Raw genomic sequence first — 20049 nt, forward strand, 5'->3', positions numbered from 1 at the left:
AGCACCACCTGCCATGTCCTGCCATGTAGAAAGGTACCGCCATATAGTAATGGAACTGCCACTTAATGTATTCAAGCCCATATTTCTCTGTAGGATGAACTGCGTACGGCTGGCAGCTGTAACTTCTTAAGATGCTAACCTTGTGAACATGGTGCTGGTATTGTTGTCTGCTGTTGTAGCTGAGAACAATGTCTGTCTTACCAAAACAGGTCATAGTTGCTTTGCTTTTTACATTGCTATTGGTGTTGTGTGTAATGCCACAGTTACTGCAGAGTGATCCTCTCCCATGCGTTTTGGGCTCCATTTCTAGAACGGAAAATGAGTTGACTTGAAGGGAGGAAATGGATGGTGCCAGGGGGCACAATCGTGCTTTCTGTCACTGACTTAAGGCTGTCATTTGAGGTCTAAAATCTGTTGATGATCATAGCTGATAGGCAGGAGGAGAATTTGAAGCACAACAGGTAATTAGCAGGTACAACTGATGCCGTTCCGTTGGTGCTACTGTGACTGCTTAGATTCAAGTGCAGCTAAACTCAGCATGAACAAAAGGAAGAAGATGGGTTTGAGAACTTTTATTTTCAAGGGACAACACTCTCCTTTGAGTTGTAAGGATGTGACTTGTTTTACTTTGGGATCTTCTGTGCTAATGTTTTTAAGAAGTGGAGCACTGTAGCAAAACTGAGAGCAAGTAGATGCTTCCTTTATTGCCCGTGTTTTTCAATGGCTTTTCGCATCCACTTTTTCAGGCGGAATACATGGGTGTAAAATCCATATTTGCCATCTCGGTCACAGCCTTCTCCCCATGAAACTATTCCCACTTGATACCAACGGTTGTCATCAGGGTTCTAAAGCAAAGAAAAATAGGATTAGCACAAGGAGCAAGAGACTTTCAGATCTAAGCCTTGAGTGTGCCCCAGCCTGTTTAGTGGTGGATACTGGTTTGGAATTCAGACTGGCATCTACTAGACGACACAGCATGTTGGAGTCATTTTTGTCTTAAACCTCTAAGTGAGAATTGGCCAGCACTCATACATTCTGTAGCTGATCTCCATACGCGCTGAGAACTCAGTACAGGAATGGGGCTGGATGACTGCAGGGTTTGTCTCAGTTGCGCAGCTTGGGCACGAGATGGGCTTGCTTCAGCCACGTGGCAGTCTGTCTGCTGCTGGTTTTTTAGACTATTAAGAAAGTTCAGCATAGCACAAACCTAGCTCCATATGTTTTATGAGCTTAACTTGAACATACCTTCATTACGAAAGGTCCCCCACTGTCACCTTCACAGGCATCTCCTCTCTTTGAGTCTTCAGGACTGTAACCTACAGGCAAGAAGAAGGTTGGGCATTTGACTGCAGGGGGAGTGCCTGGTGTTGGCTGTCTCTTTCCCTCGAAGTATTGCTGCATAAATTTTCCAAGAACTATGAGATGGCTTACTGCTTCTGTCTACTAAATTTAAGCCCAATAGTTACCTTAGCTGTTTGACATGTAATATAAACAACTAACTCTGCTTCTGTCTTTGCAGCATTCCTGAATCCACCATCCGTGCTCTCATTCAGTTTCCTTTCATGAGAATTGCCGTCAGTGTCAGCTGCCACCGTGTTCAACAGCTGTAGCTTGCACTGCTGAGCCCTTCATTTGTCTTAAACTTCTCCGTGTGTAATATTCCATGTACCCTGTTCTTTCTTTCTGTTTACTATGGAGACACGTTGCCATCCTAATTTTCACCTTCCTGTCATTCTGCAGGCTCTGTTCTTTCTGTTCCCCAACTGTCTGTCTTCCCTTTCCTCTTTGTAGCAAGACTGTAGGAATTCACTTTAGTTCATCAGGAGTTAGTGTCTTTGCATTTTCCCATCACCTTTTCTGCTGTATGTCTGCATCTTGGCTATTTTTTCAAGAATCTTGTCTTGAAAAAGAAACCATAAGAACACTGTATTGTCAGTATGCTCAAACTGGCTTCCATCCCCTAACTCAAGCAATTGTGTGCATTATTAGATGTAAGCAACACAAACTCAGTCAAAAATCACTGGAGATTTGTGTGTAGGATCTGGTAAAGTCTGTGCAAATGAAGCATACAGCAGAAAGTATGGAAGTGGTTACATAAATCCCTAGTCTCTTTGTAGCTTGAATTCTGTGTTTGCTTCCATTCTCCCTCAGAAAGGGTATAGTGCCAGAAGAGACTTATGAAAGTACAACAAGGATTTTCAAGTACAGAATGCCTTCTATATTAGGAAAGATTAAATAAATGCCTCTCAGCTTGGAAGATAAATGACAGAGCTGTAAAGGGTCCATAAAATAGCATATGACACAGAATTTTTTTTCCTATGAGTATAGATGTGTACCTCTTCAAATGTATTGGGAAACCTAACACGAGGAACTAACGTTTTTCACACGTGCGTAACTGCACTGTGGAGCCTCTTGCCACAGAACTTGTGGGTGTCAGTATGAACAGGCTCCAAGAGGTTGAGATGAGCCAGCAGAGAAGAGGGAGTGGTTTGGCTACTGTGTAGGCTAACTGGTGTGCAGTCTTTAATTTAGGAAGCCACTGAACTGTTCTGTATACCGGTGGAAAAAATAATTTTATGTGTGCTCAGTTCTCTCACGGCTGTTGCTGATACCTAGCAGAGTCATGCCTTCAGTTAGCCTGCCATTGCACGGTGTTAGAAACTAGTCAGAGCTGTAAGTTCTCCAGCCTTCCTGCTTTCTGAGAGCTAAAAATCCTTATCATAGAAAGTTACTCTTTATGGAGGACATTTGCAAATCTGTCAGAAAGTAACCTTGCTGCCTGAGCCCCACCAGGAGCTCCGAGCCCTTGTCTTCTGTGACAAGTTGGCCTTGTGTCTCCAGTGCTGCTTACCTGCACAGAACATGTTGTCAGTGACTTTAACTTTGGTGGATGCCTTGCAGATGTTTTGGTCTACAATGGGCACATTGAGCTGTTGCAGAACCGTGGGGAGGTTGTTTGGGCTAGTGGCCCATGTTTCTTTCAAGTTTCCCCAACCAGTTACCCGCCCTTTGTAACCTGCCAGCATTAGCCTGTGGAAGGAAGCATGAATATAATCAAATGGATTGCAACAGCTTTCTCCTGCCTGGGTCTCTTGCTGCAAATAGCCTAAATAAAGCATCTTTTTCTGGGGTTGTTTTTTTTTTTTTGAAGGCCCAAAGGACGCTTTTGTCGCCTGTGTTTTTAGGACTGTGGGACAGTCTCCTCACCTCTGCACGACCTGTTTGGTAGGCAGGCAGACAGGATGGATGTAGTCACTGAAGATCATGGGCCTCTTCAAGTGCATGAGTGCAATATCTCGGTCCATGTTCTCTTTCCAGTTGTACTTGGGATGGATGATGATTTTATCCAACAGAGCAATCTTCTCTTTATCCTTCTCATATCTGAAAGAGTCATGAAGGAAAGACCTTGCTGTGCTTTAGCAACTGAGTCTTCTGGGGTTCGTGATGCTCTCAGGCACCGTGTACCCTCTGAGACAATACTGTCTTTACATGGGAGCACCCCTTTAGAATTTCCATGCCTCTGCTTTCCCCTTCATTTTAACCTTTAGGATCAGCAAGAGCAGCAAACAGCAGCTCCATTAGATCCCCTTTGTAGAGGCATGTGACATTGGCTATGGATGTTTCCTTGGATACTGAGTGACAGCCCAACCTCACCGTATCTCATTACTCCAAGAGGAAGGCTAGTTCATTCTCATGCCATCCAGGCTCTTACTTTGCCCTTATGTGCTTGCCAATCCGCACCAAGATGTCGTTTGTAGTTAAGTTCTTGTCCCAGGGTGGATAATAAAGACAATGAGCAGCAGTCAAGATCCAGCTGTCACTGATGAGGCTGGCACCACACAGCAGCTCCTGAGGACTCTTCTTGTAGAGCATCACCTGCCTGAGAGACAAGGCGGGAGGAGGACTTAGCAGGACTAAGGGCATGGCTGGCTGAATGGACCTTGGTGTCATGCAGAAAGAGCAGAATTTGCAATAAGCAGAGAAGAGTGTTGCACTATGCTGACAAAGACAACTGCATAACTGGCTCCTAGCAGAAGTCTTCCATTTGTATGTAGTCAGCATTTACCCTGTTTACTTCACCTGGAGAGGTTTTCTCTTCCCCTCTGCTCCAGCAGAGCAGGAAAGAGGAAGAGGCAAAGGTGAAATACACCAGTGCACGCACTTTCCCAGATGGTTGTGTGCTTGGCTCGACGAGAGTTTCTTTTCAGCTATTTCAGTACTGCCCTGTCCACCACTTGGAGAAGCTTTGATTGGAAACCATAACGCCTGCATGCTGCCGCGTTTTTTCCCCTTGCTTGAACCAAAGAGAAGGGAGACACAATTCCCATGAAGGACTATGCAAAGATATAACTTACCAGGGGGAGCTGCCAACTTCTGCGTCATCCCCATGGACAACTCTGCCTCCGATGTAGGACGCCAGCAGCTCCTTCTCACTTTTGTCTGTTACCTTTTTCTTCTCAAATAAAGGACGAGTGCCACAGTCTGAAAAAACAGGCAATCTGGCTTTGTTACTTGACCTGATTCACAATGGAGAAACAGCTGCAGTCAGCATGCTAAGCTGGAAGAGCCTAGGAAGGAAGTAACTGGAGATTGACTTTGGAGGGTCCTTCAAGGAATTTAAATATCTCCCTGTGCTTTTGACAGCATTGGCAAGCTGGTGTTTCTGAGGAACAGTGAGTGCCCTGTGAGAAGAAGCTGCAGCCTTTCTACAAAGTGTGATGCTGTATCTAGAGTTCTTGCTCACCTGCTTCGCCAGAACCAAATGTTTTGTCATCAAAGAAGGTTTTGAACTCTTGAGGAAGGATGGTACGCCCTGATATTCCCTCCAGCTGTTCATTCCCATCCTCTAGCGAGCTGTCTGAGAGAGACAGAAAGACAAACATGGTAGAAGGCTTAGCTACTTTTCTATATTTATCATATGTTTCCATAATTTTTCCATAATCATCAGCAATGTAAATGTTCCTTTCCATTCCTTCAGATGCATTGTGTGTGTGATGTTTTAAAACCACTGCTCTTTTTAATGCCCCTTGTCCACCATTGGGAGTTTTTAGGGAGAGCACCTGAGAGCTATTAACACCTCTATACATGTACGGCAGGTGCGTATGTGTGGTATTTGGACAAACAGGACTTCCCCATGCATGGTGCACATACCACCTCGCCTGTGCCTCCCAGGCTCAGCACTTCACCCCAGTCACACGTGCTGGTTTTGTTTGCCACTGCCTCACAAGTGTGCCTACCCAAACCAATGCAGGCTTCTCACCGCAGTAGTGCAGATTGCAGTATTCAAAGTTGGGTGGCTCGTCTGTGACGCACCAGACACCCTCGTCATCACCGTCTGGGTTCCGACAGTAATTCTCTAGCAGCTTCACCTCTGGATCAATGTGTTTTCCGTGGAGCACTGCTTTGGCTTTCTCAGAGTTCCACGGCAGGCACTTTGCTCCAGTCACGGTGACAGAGAGGGTCCCAGTGTAAAACATGCCTTTCTCTTGTTCACAGGGCTCCGCTGGGGCTGGTGGTGTGACCCGTGGGGTAAATTCAACTGTTGTCCTTTCCTCACCTGGAAAGACAGAAAGCTGTGATTTAAGACAGCTTTGGGCTCAGAAGTGCTGTCAGCAAACAGCAGCGAAGCCCCTTTACTAAAACCTAGAGTTCCCCAGGGCATCATGTTCTGTTGCTCCCACCATGCTCCCGTGCATGTGGTGTCCCTCTACAGTATTGCAGTGTTGGTGATGGCTCTCTCAACTGGAGGTTAAGGTGAGGCTGGTGCTGTTCACCCTTCTTCTTGCCCTTTAAGATACAAGGGACAATATTGTATTCCTTTCTGGCGTATCTTCGAGAACCAGCTCAAGGGATGGGTAGGTACTTCAGGCATTGTGATGCTGCCGTATTAGAGCCTCCAATGCCTTTTTCTCAAATGTGTAACTAGACCATATTTGGGGGAGCCTTTTATCATGATGTGCTACTAAATAGCAAATTTAACTTTTGCCAATGTTTCTATATCTAATGATAAGAAAAAAAAAAAATTCCTGCCAGATTTTCCACACTTTTTCTTGCAAGTGTCTGAATGGCTGCAAGCTTCAAGCAGCATTTCCCCAGTGAGCGGGCACCAGATAATCTGCTTTGTGGCAGTCATTTGGCCCCAGGCTGCCTTCTCCTTGTGCTCTGGGAGAATCCCCACATGAAGAACTTCTGCTGTGAGAAGATTCTCTGCTTTCTACTAGTTCTTCCAAGCCGCAGGGGAGACAGCTCTCTATTACGGAAAAGTGGGAAGGTATAAATGTAAGGGGAAAGGTTCTCTTGCCTGTCAAGTGCAATAATAAGGGTGTTTTCGCTTTTCTTGAGATTGTGGGTATTAAACTGCACCCCTCTGTATGAGTGGATGTTAAGGTAGGCAGTCAAGTACAAGCTGTAGCATTTTTTTCTTACAGGTGGGAATTCAGACAAAAAAACCCCCAGTATGACTCCTTGCTGTCACTAATTAGAGGTGCTTTTGAACTGGCAAAACTGCAGTAGATCCCAGAGGACTGCTGTTACCAGCTCTAATTTACATCTAGATTAGTGTAGTCTAGAGAAACAGTGTATTAGAGGAATTTAGCTAAGGTGTACGTATGAACAGCTCAATGACTTTTCCTCCTCAGCCCCCTTACCCGTTGAGATGCAGCCTCTTTTCTCCATCTGGCCTCTGGTCATGTAAGATCCCTCTTTCCTTACCCTCTCCCCTTCCTTGAGACATCTAGTACCAGTCTGAGTGCAGTGTTCCCTGCCAGCGAAGGGCCTGCCGGGACGCAGCGCTGAGGCATACCGCACACTGGGATGGGACACTCCTCCCGTTCCACTGTTGGGTCTCGAGTGTAGCACCACGGGCCTTCCGAGTTGTTGTCTGGGTTCCTGCAGTAGTTCTCGATGAGGTTGGGATAAACCGTGCCATTAAATCTACGAGGAACAGCTGGTTAGCCTGGGAAGGAAGGATACCCTGGAGAACTCTTCCGGGGTATGCAGGAGACAAACTTACTTCGGTATGTGTGGAAATTTGCTCGTCCACACTTGACATTCAATCCCTGATTTGGTGTAGCTAATTGTCCCCTGATAGTTCTGGCCCAGCCCATGAGAGCAGTTACCTGTCAAAATACCAACACTGTGTAAGCCAGGGCCAGTGAACAGGGATGTTGCGTTTTTCAAGGTCAGAGGTACCATCCCACAAATCCTTTTAACTTTTGCTGCATGTATGAGGCTGCGCGAGCAGCGGCGTCCTTTGTGGGGTGGGAAGGGCGCTCTCCTGGAGCCCTTCTGCCTCAGAGGGAGCTCGCCCTGGGGCTCTGTGCTTTGCTTTGGCTGGAGGTGCGGGGCAGAGAGGTTGGCCTTGGGGACACCTCTCTGTGGCTCAAGGAGAAAGGTATCTACCCCATGCTGTTTCAGTGGCGGAGTTAGGCTGTTTGTGAAATGGTTGTGGGAAAATAAAAGCGAAGATAGGAATTTTAAACTTCACACACACACACACACCCCCGCTGCTGTTTTTCTTTCTAATCAGGTGCCTCCACCAACTTTAGATTTATTTTTATTTTTTCTTACAACCTCTGCAGGAAGCAAGTTCCTGGCATGCACTGCATCTTGGAGATAGAGGTTAACGTGTATTTCTTACCTTCTAGACAAGCATTCAGAGCTGTCCTGGACTTTCTCAGGCCCTGACATACTAGCAAAATAAGAAAAAAGAAACACGTTATATGAAAGGACTCCAAATAACCATCTTAGTTTTAACTAGTTTGTCATCTAGGGACAAAATGCAAGTGCTTTGTCCTGGAAAGTGAGCTCTCATAAGAGGGTAGGGAGCCATCTCCAGGATGGGACAGTGCATCCTAAGGGATAGCATAGCACGTGCATGACTGGAAGCAACTTACCTTGGTATTTTGACCAAAATGCTTCCTGTAAAAAACAAACAAACAAGAGACACAGAACATCAGACCTTGCTTAGCTGCTGTAATTCAAACCAGCAGGAGAACGCCCCATCACAACACATGGAACAGACTGATTACGCTCTGTTTCGGTATCAATTGCTACGGGGTCCAGCAAAGTAAAAAATGTGATATAAAACCATGTTCCCATTCATCAGACCCAGGAATCAAGAGAGTATTGCTGTTTCTAAAAAGACCAAAGATGCTTACAACCTTCATCGACCTGCAGAGGAAGCAGAGCCTGGGCGACAGTGCAGAAGTCCAAGGAGCTGAACCTAGAACTTCGAAGGCCACAGTTCTTTGGATCTACATCTGCTGCGCAGCCTCGGGGTGAATGTATAAAAACACTTCACAGAGGTAACCCTAACTCCTGTTTATCTGTTTACTGTTGTATTTATGGGTGTGGAATTCAGCATGCATACTGGCTTTGGAGCTGGGAGCAAATCCCAAAAGGATGCAGAGCAACTTTAGGGGAGGGAGTGAGTCTGAAAGTCGGAAGAAGGAACAGACTGTGCAAAAGCTTCAGCTCAAAGGAGCTTGAGGCACCTGCACTCAGTGTTCGGTGGCTAAGTGAGCTCTTCTGCGAGTATCTTAGACTGTGACGGTTCAAATTCATGTGGCACTGTGCTGAACTAGTAGATGATGCAGTTCAGGACTGATAGGAAGACTCTCCGTTTCATGCTTAAAATAGAAAGGGAGGGAAAAGAACCTGAGCTTTGAGCTGCATTCCCTGGAGTGGCTCCAAGAAGGAAGCTCCTGAAGGGAGCCTCAGCTCTCCCTGGAGCACACACGCATCAGCCTCATTTGGTTCACAGCACCGAGTCTTACAACCCCAGCCCCTGGCTGCGTGTGTGACCTGCTGGTCTCTCACTACAGGGATGGGCTAAGGGCATGTTTCCTGGGAACCCCCGTACGTACCGTCTGAACGGTGGATTCAAGGGCTTCAAAAGCCTCCTCATAACTGCATATCTCCTCCAGGCACTCCCGCTCCAGGTTTCCCTTAAGCATCTCTTCCAGAAATCCCTTGTTGGCACGTCGTGGGCGCTTGAGCAGTGACAGTGCCTGCCCCTTTTCCAGGAAAACTGCTGGGTCAGAACACTGCCAGTCAAAGGGGAGCTTGCAGTGGAGGGCCCCTTTGTCTCCCCTTTCGGTTTCCAAAAATCACACGCAGCTGACATGATGATCCCACAGCCCAGCCTCCCCCAGTGCACCATGCAGAGGAGAAGCACCGTCAGGTCTACCCCTGATGATCAGAGCAGGCTCTCTAGAATTCATCTGTCAGGGCTCGCATCAGTAACAAAAGTGACGGGAATCCTCTGCTATCCTTGGCAAAGCTGCTCTGCTCATACGCAGTTTGGTAGAGGTTTGTTTGCTTGGAGCCTCCTACTGCTCCCTGCCAGCCACTGTGTTTCTGTCTTGCCAGCCTCAGACCACTCCGATAGGTACAGCTTGGTTCTGTCTTCGTGGTCTGAGACCTGTAGACAGGTCTTCCCCTACACAGAAGCGGGTCAGAGAGGACCTAACCTCATGCTAAGAAAAGACAGATGAATTGGAGGCCCTAATAAGAAAAAAGGGGTGGTGAGCAGGAAGGGGGCATTGCTGCGTATGACCTCAAGTTTAGATAAGGTATAGCTGGGAGGCAATGGAGAGTTGCAGCCACCCAGGTCAGCTGAGGAACTCTAGCCCAAAAAGGCCCACAGTTGTATCACACGTGGTTCTGGGCTGAGCCACATTCCCCCTCCCCACCATCTCCCAGGTGACCCGCAAAATCCACTGAGCTGTTGCCACCAGCTGCTGGCTGCTGCTGCCTCCTCCTGTGCAGGAAAGCCCCATGCTCACCCCACTCTTGGCACCCTTTCGCTCCCAACTTCAAGCTTTTAGAAGGTCCTCCTCCCTTACCAAGAAAACCTACCACTGGCTTTACCCCTGGGAACAAATAACCCCATTGTTCTTCCTCCTGCCACCCGCTGGTACTGTCCTTTCCATGGTGCCGGTGAGGCTTACCTCCATCATGGCTCAGCGTGAGGTGCAGGAGGCTAGACAAGAGCAAGCCCCGCAGCACACTGGTTCTGTTGCGCGCCATGCTGCACAGCCCTGGCTGCAGGGGAAATGCGAAGGGAGCAGAATAAGCGGAGTCACAGCCCCGCTGGGTTAATATTGAACCAGAATGAAGAAAGAGGACTCCAGAGGTCGTGGTGTGTCAGGGACAGTGGGACTGAGGCTTCTTTTATCCCTCCTCTCTTGGCATCTCTCCCTCCCTTCAGGGCATCTTCCTTTACTTTCTTGATTGGTGGAAGCCAAGCAAAATGTCTCTGGATCTCCACGGGACTAAAATTAGCATCCCATTTTGTAATAGGGAAGATGGCATGAGGAGAGAGAGGACAAGCTCGTCCCAGGGCACAGGGAGAATGGGTTGGCATGGCGGGGTCCCTGCCAGCTCACAGCCACCCCAGCCGGAGCAGCCTGCTCCTTTTCCTTCCTTGCCACTCTGCTCCTTGCAGCTCTTGGCACCAGCGCTGCCTCCCTGCCACGCTGTTCTCGGAGGCTGTACCCTCGTAGCCTCACACGCAGCAAGACTTCGAGAGCTCCTTAGCTGTTCCAAGTCCTTCTCCTATTTTTAGCTGCAAGCCCCACTGGCTTTTTCCCCTAGAGTCCAGTTGTCTTTTCTCCCTGCAGCTATCAGCAAGCTCAGGCCCAGCTATTCTGGCACCAGAACACACAGTTTAAGCCTCTCCCATCTCCCTCGCCTCTGCCAGGGAGCAGAAGGGGTGCCTGCAACAGCTCATACGGAATTTAAATTTTCTTCCCAGTTATGTCAGCAGTGCCATTGGCAGTGCATGCTTCCCACTGCGCTACAATTCCCAGTGGAGTGGAAGAGGGTGAAGCAGCATGATGTTTGGGCTCCCACTTTTACTTCCACCCAGTAGAACGTACAAAAGTACCTCCAAAAGGAAACAGAAGCTCTGATGAGCAGGGAGCTTGCACGCCCAAAACCAGCCAGAAAAACAAGGGTTTTCAGGAACAGGGAGGCAGGAATAGTCTGGATGTCATGACATCAGCTAGCATGCCAAGACTACCAAGGGCTACTGGAGCTGGGAAAAGTAACGATTCCTACAGCAAGCAGAAAATTGGCAGGGTGAGAAACCAGCAGAAGAAAGCAGGGCAGGGTGGGGGCAGCCTCAGGAATTGCCACATGGCACGAAAGAGCTTTCTCCCAGCAGGGAGCATGTTTTGTGCTGTGCCTCCGTGCAGCAGATACATCTGTAATGTTTGTCTCCATAGAAGGAGTGCAAATATTAGCATTAGGGTGGCTGAGGAATGACTGTGGCCACTGGTACAAAGAGCAGTTGCAGAGGCTTACTCCCTCATCTAAGAGGATCTCCTTTTCTCACCCATGCACACCCCTGGACTTTGGAGAGATACATTTAGGAACAGCTGGGTTGTCCCAGGTGGAGATAACCTGAGTGGAGAAGCGTGTGGAGGCAGGATTAGGCACAACCCTAGAAACACCCCGTGTTATTTAGCAAGGGGAAGCAGCATTCAGGCGGAGCGTGCAGGCAGGGACACAAAGGAGGTGTCAGGGTGCAGACAGGTTTTGAAGAGTGGTGAGGTCAGAGCTGCTGCCACCCCATGTGCAGCACCTCTGGTGGGAGAAGGTACAAACAGCCCCACATTTGTGTGAGCCCAGCAGAGGACCTTGCTCAACTGTCATAGAATCATGGGATCAGTGAGGCTGGAAAAGACCTTTAAGGTCATCGAGCCCAACCGTTACCCCAGCGCTGCCAAGCCCACCCCTAACCCGTGTCCCCAAGTGCCACATCTGTGCGGTTTTTAGGCACTTTGAGGGATGGGTGATCCACCACCTCCCCGGGCAGCCTGTTCCAGTGCTTGACCACCCTTCCTGTGAAGGAGTTGTTCCTCATATCTGATCTAAACCTCCCCTGGTGCAACCTCGGGCCATTCCCCCTTGTCCTGTCGCTTGTTCCGTGGGAGCAGAGACCGACCCCCCCTGCCCACAGCCCCTGTCAGGCAGCTGCAGGGAGCGACCAGGCCCCCCCAGCCCCCTCCTCTCCAGGCTGAGCCCCCCCAGCCCCCGCCCGGCTCTGGACACGCTCCAGCCCCTCAGTGTCCCTCTGGCCGTGAGGGGCCCAGAGCTGAGCCCAGGGCTCGAGGGGCGGCCTCACCCGTGCCGAGCGCAGGGGGACGGGCACTGCCCCGGCCCCGCTGGCCACGCCGTGTGGGACACCAGCCGGGGCGCTGCTGGCCTCCTGGGCCACCCGGCCCAAGCAGCATAGCATCAGCCCCTGCCACGCTGCACAGTTAGTGTGTCTGTTCTGAAGTTCACCAGTGTCACGGTCCTCAGGGGGTTTATAGGATTTTCTTGGAAGTAAACAACTCTTTGCCATGCCTGCTGTCAATCAAAAGGATGTTCACATAAAAATGTGCTGCTTCGCTCTAAGATAAAAACAAGGACACGGTGGTGGCATCACCACCAGGTGCCAAGTGGCTGCAGCCTGTAGGCTCCTTGGTTGGGATTAGCCAGGTAAGTTTATGCTGTGGCCAAGTGGTACATCTGTGTGGCACTGGCCTGCACCTTCTCATCTCAACTCATTACATGGATCACCAGAGTATTTCCCTTCATTACAGCTTCCAATGTTCTCAGTCTTTTTTTTTTTGTTTTGTTTTCATTCCTGCATATCTCTCTCTGTCTCCTCTTTATGTTAACCAGGGAGCCTTTATGCTGCAGCTTAAGTCAATCTATTTATGCATAGATTTTTACCATCTTTTTGTTTTTTCTTTAAAGGAAAGGTGTTAGCACCTTCCATGGTATCATGCGTTATATAGGGTTAACTTTAAGCAACACTAGAATATAGCAGTTAAGCTTCATTATCACACAGTTATGAGTATCCTCTAATACTTGCCTATGCCATCTTCCTTTAACGTTACTTCTGGTTTGGTTCCTACATTCCTTCTGTTGCTTAAGGACTTGTTTAAAAAAAAAAACAACCTTTCTGAAACCAACTATTCTGGCACTATGTCTAGCTGCTTCTTTTCCAGTTGCTGTTCTTCTTTCCCTCTGTGAAATACGACAAATCCACCTACCAGGGCCATTGGGTTGTTCACAGTAGCTGCTGAAACCTTTTATCTCAAGATCACTTAAGTTTCAACTATTTCTTTACATTGGTTTTGCTTTATAATTGCAGATTTTTCACTACATCCTGGGACATTTTCCAGCCCTTTCTGATATCTTACAACAATATTAGTAATTAAAGATGCTGGCTCTTCACTTCATAGCCTCTGCTTGTTCTGTAATGTGCTTCTAGGGCTCCTCTCTCCCATTCTAGTGGTTAGCGTGCATCAGCTATCACCTCTCCGGGGACTTTGACTTCCACCCCTCGAACATTTAACTCTTCCATCGATTCACCGTTCCTGTAAACAACTTTTTATTGTTTCATTTTCTTTCTGCCTTCGCTCAGCCATGGGTGATGGATGCTATTTTCTTTCTTAGGATAAGAGAGTTAAGATTCATACCTTTACCCTTCCAGCTTTCAGCACAGCTGGGAGTTTTGATCTCTTTCCCTCTGTGAGTTGACTCTTCTTTTTAAGTTAAGAAAGCCTTTGGCAATTGTTTATTTCATATGTAACTATCTTTCCACCTTCCAGGGAGCAGAGTATAGAGGATTTGCCCTTGGCCTACTTCCCTGAGCCTTTCTTTGCCTGCTCTATGACAGGTACAGTTTGCTGGTTGAGTAGTTGGGGTGTTCCTCAGTCTGCTCCTGAAGTGAGTTATACTGCTTGATCACCAGCTCTCACGCTTTGGGTGCAATCATAAAGGATAAATCCCCCTCTCCCAGGGGTTCCCTGTCCCTGAGGACGGGAGAGCCACCATGTAGGGAGGACCTCAGGACCCAGAGAATCATCCCCTTCCCTCGGAGCCTGCTGCTGCCTTTTCATTCCAACACCTTGGTCAGGTTTAAGCCAGTTTACAAGCTGGCCGAGGGTTGAACCCTGGCCACGGTGTGAGGTTTGGGTGTAACACTGAAGTTTATGTGCATGCCCGATACCTGGTGAGGCCCCGCCAGCATGAAGGATCCCAACCATCCAACAGACCTGTGCACTTGTCACCCTGGATCATTGCGGCAGCACGCTGAAGCCCTGGTGGAGCCCTGCCAGCATGGTGGAGCCCCACCAGCCAGGAAACCGGCGTTTCTGCCTGATGCTGTAAGGGGAGCAGGTGTACATCTCCAGCCAGCCAGGTCATCCACGTGTCTGCTGCCCTGATGCGTAACGATTATTGGCATTGTAATGCACCCATCCTTTTCCTTGCTTTCCTTCTTCCAGCAATGCCTTTCTCACCAGGGTCCTGCCAGCTACACCGGGTGCAATGCACTGGTGCAAGTGTTTGTTATGGATCCCGGTAGGAAGGGCACTCAGAGCACATAATGTATTAATTAAAATATCTTTATCAGACGTAACACAAGAAAGGGTATAGCTTTAGATTACCAGACACCCCTTCAGCTGCTGCAAACATCAAGTTGTACAGCATCGGACAGATACCTAGTTGGGCCATGGCACACTGCACAGATTCCATCTACGTTGAAGTTCACCAGCATCAGAGTCTTCAGGGCTATTATGGGATTTTATTAGGAGTAAACAACTTTATTCATTATTTTGCTGTCAGGCAAAAGGTTGTTCACCTAAGAACATGCTGCTTCTAAGATGAAGACAAAGACACGGTAGTGGCATCAGTGGGAGCCACCTGTGGGCTCCTCAGTCAGGATTAGCTGGCTGAGTTCATCCTGCTGCCGAGTGATACGCGCAGCTCAGCACAGATCTGCCCCTACCTACCCACATCAACTGTTAGGTGAGTAACAATTCTGTGAAGACCTCCTAATTCCTAATTGCTCCTACTTTTTCTCTCCTGTTATCTCAGAATAAAGAAGGCAGTCACAGGTCAGCAGATTAAGCAATAGGGGCCTGGATTCTCCCCTTCCCCCAGCTGCTCCCCGTTCCCTCCCGACTCTGCCGTGACAGAGGGCGCATGCTTCAAACATAGCTCACGAGCCCAGCTCCAGCGAGAACACTTTGCAGCTGTGTCAATATTTGAAAACTGCAAGTTAGGATTGGCACCAAGGGGAGAGCAGCAGGAAGCACTGCAGCTTCAAATATGAGCCTCCCTCACACGCCCGTGTTCCCACTGGTCTGTCTCCAAGCTCTGAGGGCAAAGACTGAGCTCATCTGCCCCCTGACTTTGAAGAAAATAAGGACATCCAAAGGTTCGTTAGGTGAATTCACCTTCCATCCTCGCTTTACACCAAAGTGTCGTTGACCCAACTCTAGCACCTTGTTCGCAAACTGGTTGTAAAAGTTTATGGAAAAAAATTAAATGCAGAAACCACAGAGTAGCTTTTCAGATTGCCACATTGCTGCAGCCATAGCACCCCAAAAGGGAACAGTGTTACTGATGATCCCCCGGTGACAATATACCCTCCTCCTCTGCAGTGGGCATAAAGAGCCCAGAGAATTTAAGCCCCTAAACTAAACTTTTGGGGAAATGCAGATGTTAGAAAGGTGCAAGACAGAGAGCAAGAACAGCTAAAACTGAGATGCAGCAAATGAAAGCAAGGTTTAACAGGTTAAAAAGGGAGTGCAGAGTGGGCAGGTCTGAAAGACCTGTTGGGTCTCTTTTCAGTCTCTTCCTATGAGGTCAAGTTCACGTGGCATCAGGAACTGTGCACTTCCTGAAACAGGACCAGTTCCTGTCAGCGTGCCTCAGCTGGCAGATGAGCACTGAAGACGGTGGAGTAGTGGGAATACTGGGGTGTAGTGGCAGTGGTGCTGTCTTTTATCTTTTTAGTGCAGGAGCAGGAAAGAAGTGTAAGAGAGGAAGCAAGCGTGTGAGAAAAACAAGGGGAACAGGTCAATGAACCCAACTTGAACGTGGAGGAGAAAGACAAGATCTGAGCAGACGAACTGTTGAACCCTTACCTGGAGAGGTGAGGAGTCTGCTGGCTGGCAACAGTGAAAATTACACTGTAAAATGCTACTCGCACAGCGAGACACGAACCTATCCTTCCATGTCCTCAGATAGACCATCCAGTCACCCCAAGGCCAGGAAGCTGACAGCAAGCAAAACAGTAGAGAAGGAACACGCAGCCCTAGCCCCAAGGCAGGACTTTGCTTTTGCTAATTTTGAAAAATGTTCTTCAAAAAACCCACAAGCGACACCTTGTAAACACTTGGGAAGCTTCTACCCAGCAACGTCTGGCACCAGCATCACCTTCAAATGATCAGAAGTGCTACTGAGCTCCAAAAGTGAAAGCCCAGGAAAGTGCTTGAATAGCAACAATTAATTAAAAGAAAACTTGAAAGGAAGGCATTGTTCAAATCCACTGCTTTGAGATTTTTCCTGCCTTCCCTACAGAAGTCCCGCAGCGCCTTGCCGCACACGGTGCACAGGTGGGCCTCGCCTGTGTGGGAGATGAGGTGTCGCCGCAGCTCTGGCAGCTTGGGGAAGGCGTCACCGCAGAAGCAGCACTTGTAGGGCTTCTCTCCCGTGTGCAGCCGGAGGTGCTCGCACAGTGGCACGTGTGACCCACTGACAGCCTAACAGAGGCAGAGCAGAAGCACTGCTCATTAATGCTGTGGGCGTCTTCTCTAAAAAGTGATTTCTACCAACAGCCAGTGCCTTCCCTGCACCAGGACTGGCCTGTGCCATGTGTAGGCTCATAGCTCCAAGGAGCAGCTACTGAAAAGACCTGGGTCTGCACACGCAGTCACCTCCAAGACTGCTAATTCTGCCTGGGGCTGAGCCGCAGGGCCTTATTACCACAGAGAGACAAAAGAGCTAGGTTTTTTGTTGGGTTTTTTTACCCCACTTTAATAAGTACAGAAGATCAGCCAGGGCAGGCTGGGATAGTCAGTCAGGTCCCAGTCTCGACCTCCACCACTTCTGCCACTGCTCCAAAGCCCACCCCCTCCTGGATGATGACCACATCACTCAGTGAGCCCTCATCCTGCACTATAATGCATTTGTCCTCATGCTTGGAGATGGTGATTTCAATGATGTCCTCTGCTGATGGCAAATGTCCAGCGGCCCTCCCATGTGCCCCAGGATCTGGGGGGCTGCTTTGAGATGGGTAAGTAGCAACGCAGTGACCACTGGCTGTGATCAGCAGCTCAGACTCATTCGCTGGTCCCGGCACCTCCACCATGAGCAAGGTGGGCTCTGCTGCAACCTCTTCCTGGCGGGCCTTCCTCTGATGCTCTTTCCTTGCTGCCTGGGGTAGAACCACAGCAAGCGGGGCCACTGCAGTGGCAAGTTCCTGAGGGTCTTTTTCCAACTTGTGAGTCAGAACATGGCGTGCAAGGCTCTGGGGAAGGGTGTAGCCCATGCCACAGAGCTCGCATTTGTAGGGCTTGCCAGCCAGGTGGGATTTCTGATGGCGCCGCAGCTTCGTGGCCAGGGTGTAGGACTTGCCGCACTGCTCACAGCGGAAAGGGCGCTCGCCTGTGTGCAAGCGCTCGTGAGCACGCAGCGTGTGGGGGTCCCGCAGCGCCTTGCCGCACACGGTGCACAGGTGGGCCTCGCCTGTGTGGGAGATGAGGTGTCGCCGCAGCTCTGGCAGCTTGGGGAAGGCGTCGCCGCAGAAGCGGCACTTGTAGGGCTTCTCTCCTGTGTGCAGCCGGAGGTGCTCGCGCAGGTTGCTCTGCTGTCGGAAGTCCTTGCCGCAGTAAGGACAAGCGTAAGGGCGCTCCCCCGTGTGCAGGCGCATGTGGTTGCGCAAGGAGCCAGGGTTGGCCAGGTAGCGTCCACATATGGCACACTGGCATCCCTTGGGACCAGCTGGGCCAGTCCCAGTGGCCAGGTGGATCTTCCTGTGAATGCGGAGAGAGGGGCGGCGTGCAAAGGCCTTGCCACACTGCTCACAGGAGAAGGGGCGCTGGCCGGTGTGCAGGACCCGGTGCTCCTGCAAGTCCCGTTTGGTGCAGTAAGCCTTGTCACACTGGGTGCACTGGAAGGGCCGCAGGCCCCGGTGGGCCAACACGTGGGCCTTGAAGCTCTCCTCTGAACTGTAGCTCTTGCCACACTCTGTGCACAGGAAGGGCTTGTGGCCAGTGTGGACAAAACGGTGCTTCTTGAGGTGGCAGAGCTGCAGGAAGGCTTTACCACACTCCCCACAGCGGTACCTGCGCTTGATCATCTCTTTCTGGGCCGGAGCTTTTGGTGGGGCGCCTGGGCTGCCAGAATGACCCCCCACCAGCTCCGTATACTCCTCTGGCCCCTCCAGTGGGCCCTTCCCCCCATGCTCTGGGGATGCCAGTCTGGAGTCTTTGGAAGCTTTGCTCTCTTTCTCACAAGTCTCTACACTCTCTCCTTTGGAAGGACTGGGCTGCTGGGATTCCTGCCCAGCTGTCCCACCATTGCAGTCTTGCAGGCAATTCTGGAGCTGGATGGCCAGAGCATGCACCTTGCATGGCTTGCCAACCAAGGGAGCACCGAGTTGAACCCTGCTTAAGGGTGCCAACAGATCCACGTCTCCTGGATATGCTTCTTTATGCCCCATCTCCACTTTTTCTGCTGCAGATCCGGGATCCACACCCTTGTCAGATTCTTCCTTGCACCTGCCGTTGACCTTAACGGTTGAGATGGTCTCAAAGTGCCGGTTTTCAGCCCTCAGCACCTCAGTTTGCCACAGCTCACGTTCAGAAGCTGTGCTTTGCTCATCTTGCAGCCTGTGGAAATGTTTGGTGGCAGGCCTGCTAACCGCAGCAGGGGCATCTAGGACTGAGGCTTCATCAGCTACTGCCTTGGAGACAGCAGGATCCCCTGCACAAACACAAAAGCATGGCAGGTGAATTAACGCTGGCTGTTGTTATATGACATGATTGCTGGTGGATCAAAGGAACATGAGCACTGGAGACAGATACTCTGCTACGCAGTAATCCTGGGGCTCTGGCATGAAAACCATTGCTTTTATGACCTTTTGTTCTTTTCAACTGGGGAAGGACAAGAGGAAGTGGCCTCAGGTTGTGCCAGGGGAGGTTTAGATTGGGAATGAGGCACAGTTTATTCACAGAAAGCGTGGTCAGGCACTGGGCCAGGCTGCCCAGGGTGGCATCGCCATCCCTGGAGATGTTCAGAAACCGCGCAGCTGTGGCACTTGGGGACACGGGTTGGGGTGGGCTGGGCACTGCTGGGGTGACGGTTGGGCTCGATGGCCTTACAGGTCTTTGCCAACCGAGACAACTCTGTGATTCTAAGGTGGGGCGGTGTCTGTGCTCCCTCAGCACAAACGGCGCCCGTGCAGCACTCCGGCATTCCAGTGGCGGCATTCCTAGGAGGTGCCACCGTGACCAGCCCAAGACCGGGGCCGTTAACAGCGAGGCCGGGCCCGCGCGAGGGCGCACAGGCACCGGGCACAGCCGAGGCCACCCGGCCGCCGCGACCCGGGAGGCCAGGGGGCTCCTTCCCACCGGGCTGGGCCCCGCGCCCCGGCACGGCACCTACCTGCGGGGGACTCCGCCGTCCCGCCGGGGGCGGCCCTGGGCCCGGCGTCCCGCGCCGCCGCCGTCCCCTCGCCGCGCTCCGGCCGCCGCTCCGCCGCCGCGGCCCCGCGGAGCTCCTGGGGCCAGTAGAGCAGCTCCGCGCCCGCCGCGATGGGCCGCCGCGCCCGCAGCTGCCGCCGGCCGCCCGCCCAGCCCAGCGCCACGTTGGCCTCGGCCTCCTCGGGGCTCCGCTGTACCAGGCTGCAAGGCACGGGGCCGCTGCAAGGCACGGGGCCACAGCGGCCGCCCGCCCCGCCGCCGCCCCGCTACTCACCTCACCCAGCCCGCCGCCGCCTCCCCGGGCGGCCCCAGCGGCTCCCCGGGCGGCAGGGCCCGGCCCACGCACCACACGCCGGTCCCCCGCGGCCGGGACAGCGACGGCCCCAGCGCCAGCCCGGGCGGCAGATCCCGCAGCAGCGGGCAGGCCGCGGCCGGGCGCTCCATACCGGCGGAACGGGGCGAAGGGGCGGCGGGCGCGCCCGGACGGCGGGCGGCCGGACGGCGCGGGGCGGGCGGGCGGGGCTCCCTGGCGGCGGGGCGGGGCGGGGCT

General features: G+C 51.1%; 2 protein-coding genes across 3 annotated transcripts; both read right to left on the reverse strand.

Annotated features, from left to right (window-relative positions):
- Nucleotides 1-557: 557 nt before the first annotated feature.
- On the reverse strand, nucleotides 558-10098 carry F2 (coagulation factor II, thrombin). Of its 2 annotated transcripts, none has more exons than XM_037396074.1 (14): nucleotides 9954-10098; nucleotides 8868-9034; nucleotides 7896-7920; nucleotides 7640-7690; nucleotides 7013-7118; nucleotides 6803-6933; nucleotides 5261-5557; nucleotides 4745-4858; nucleotides 4356-4482; nucleotides 3713-3880; nucleotides 3208-3381; nucleotides 2852-3030; nucleotides 1246-1316; nucleotides 558-845 (listed from the first exon to the last, which is right to left on the reverse strand). In XM_037396074.1, the coding sequence occupies exons 1-14, from the start codon at nucleotides 10030-10032 to the stop codon at nucleotides 702-704; spliced, it is 1833 nt and encodes a 610-aa protein (XP_037251971.1). In that variant the 5' UTR covers nucleotides 10033-10098; the 3' UTR covers nucleotides 558-701. The 2 variants fall into 2 exon arrangements, with proteins under 2 accessions (XP_037251971.1, XP_037251972.1); XM_037396075.1 differs by having other exon boundaries at nucleotides 8868-9031; nucleotides 9954-10097.
- Nucleotides 10099-16798: 6700 nt separating this feature from the next.
- ZNF408 (zinc finger protein 408) lies at nucleotides 16799-19997 on the reverse strand. The gene is made up of 3 exons (XM_037395739.1): nucleotides 19774-19997; nucleotides 19462-19700; nucleotides 16799-18780 (listed from the first exon to the last, which is right to left on the reverse strand). Exons 1-3 carry the CDS (start codon nucleotides 19941-19943, stop codon nucleotides 16874-16876), a joined length of 2316 nt encoding a protein of 771 aa, XP_037251636.1. The 5' UTR covers nucleotides 19944-19997; the 3' UTR covers nucleotides 16799-16873.
- Between the last annotated feature and the right edge of the window lie 52 nt (nucleotides 19998-20049).

Source organism: Falco rusticolus, chromosome 7 (genome assembly GCF_015220075.1).
Source record: "Falco rusticolus isolate bFalRus1 chromosome 7, bFalRus1.pri, whole genome shotgun sequence".
Taxonomy (NCBI): domain Eukaryota; kingdom Metazoa; phylum Chordata; class Aves; order Falconiformes; family Falconidae; genus Falco; species Falco rusticolus.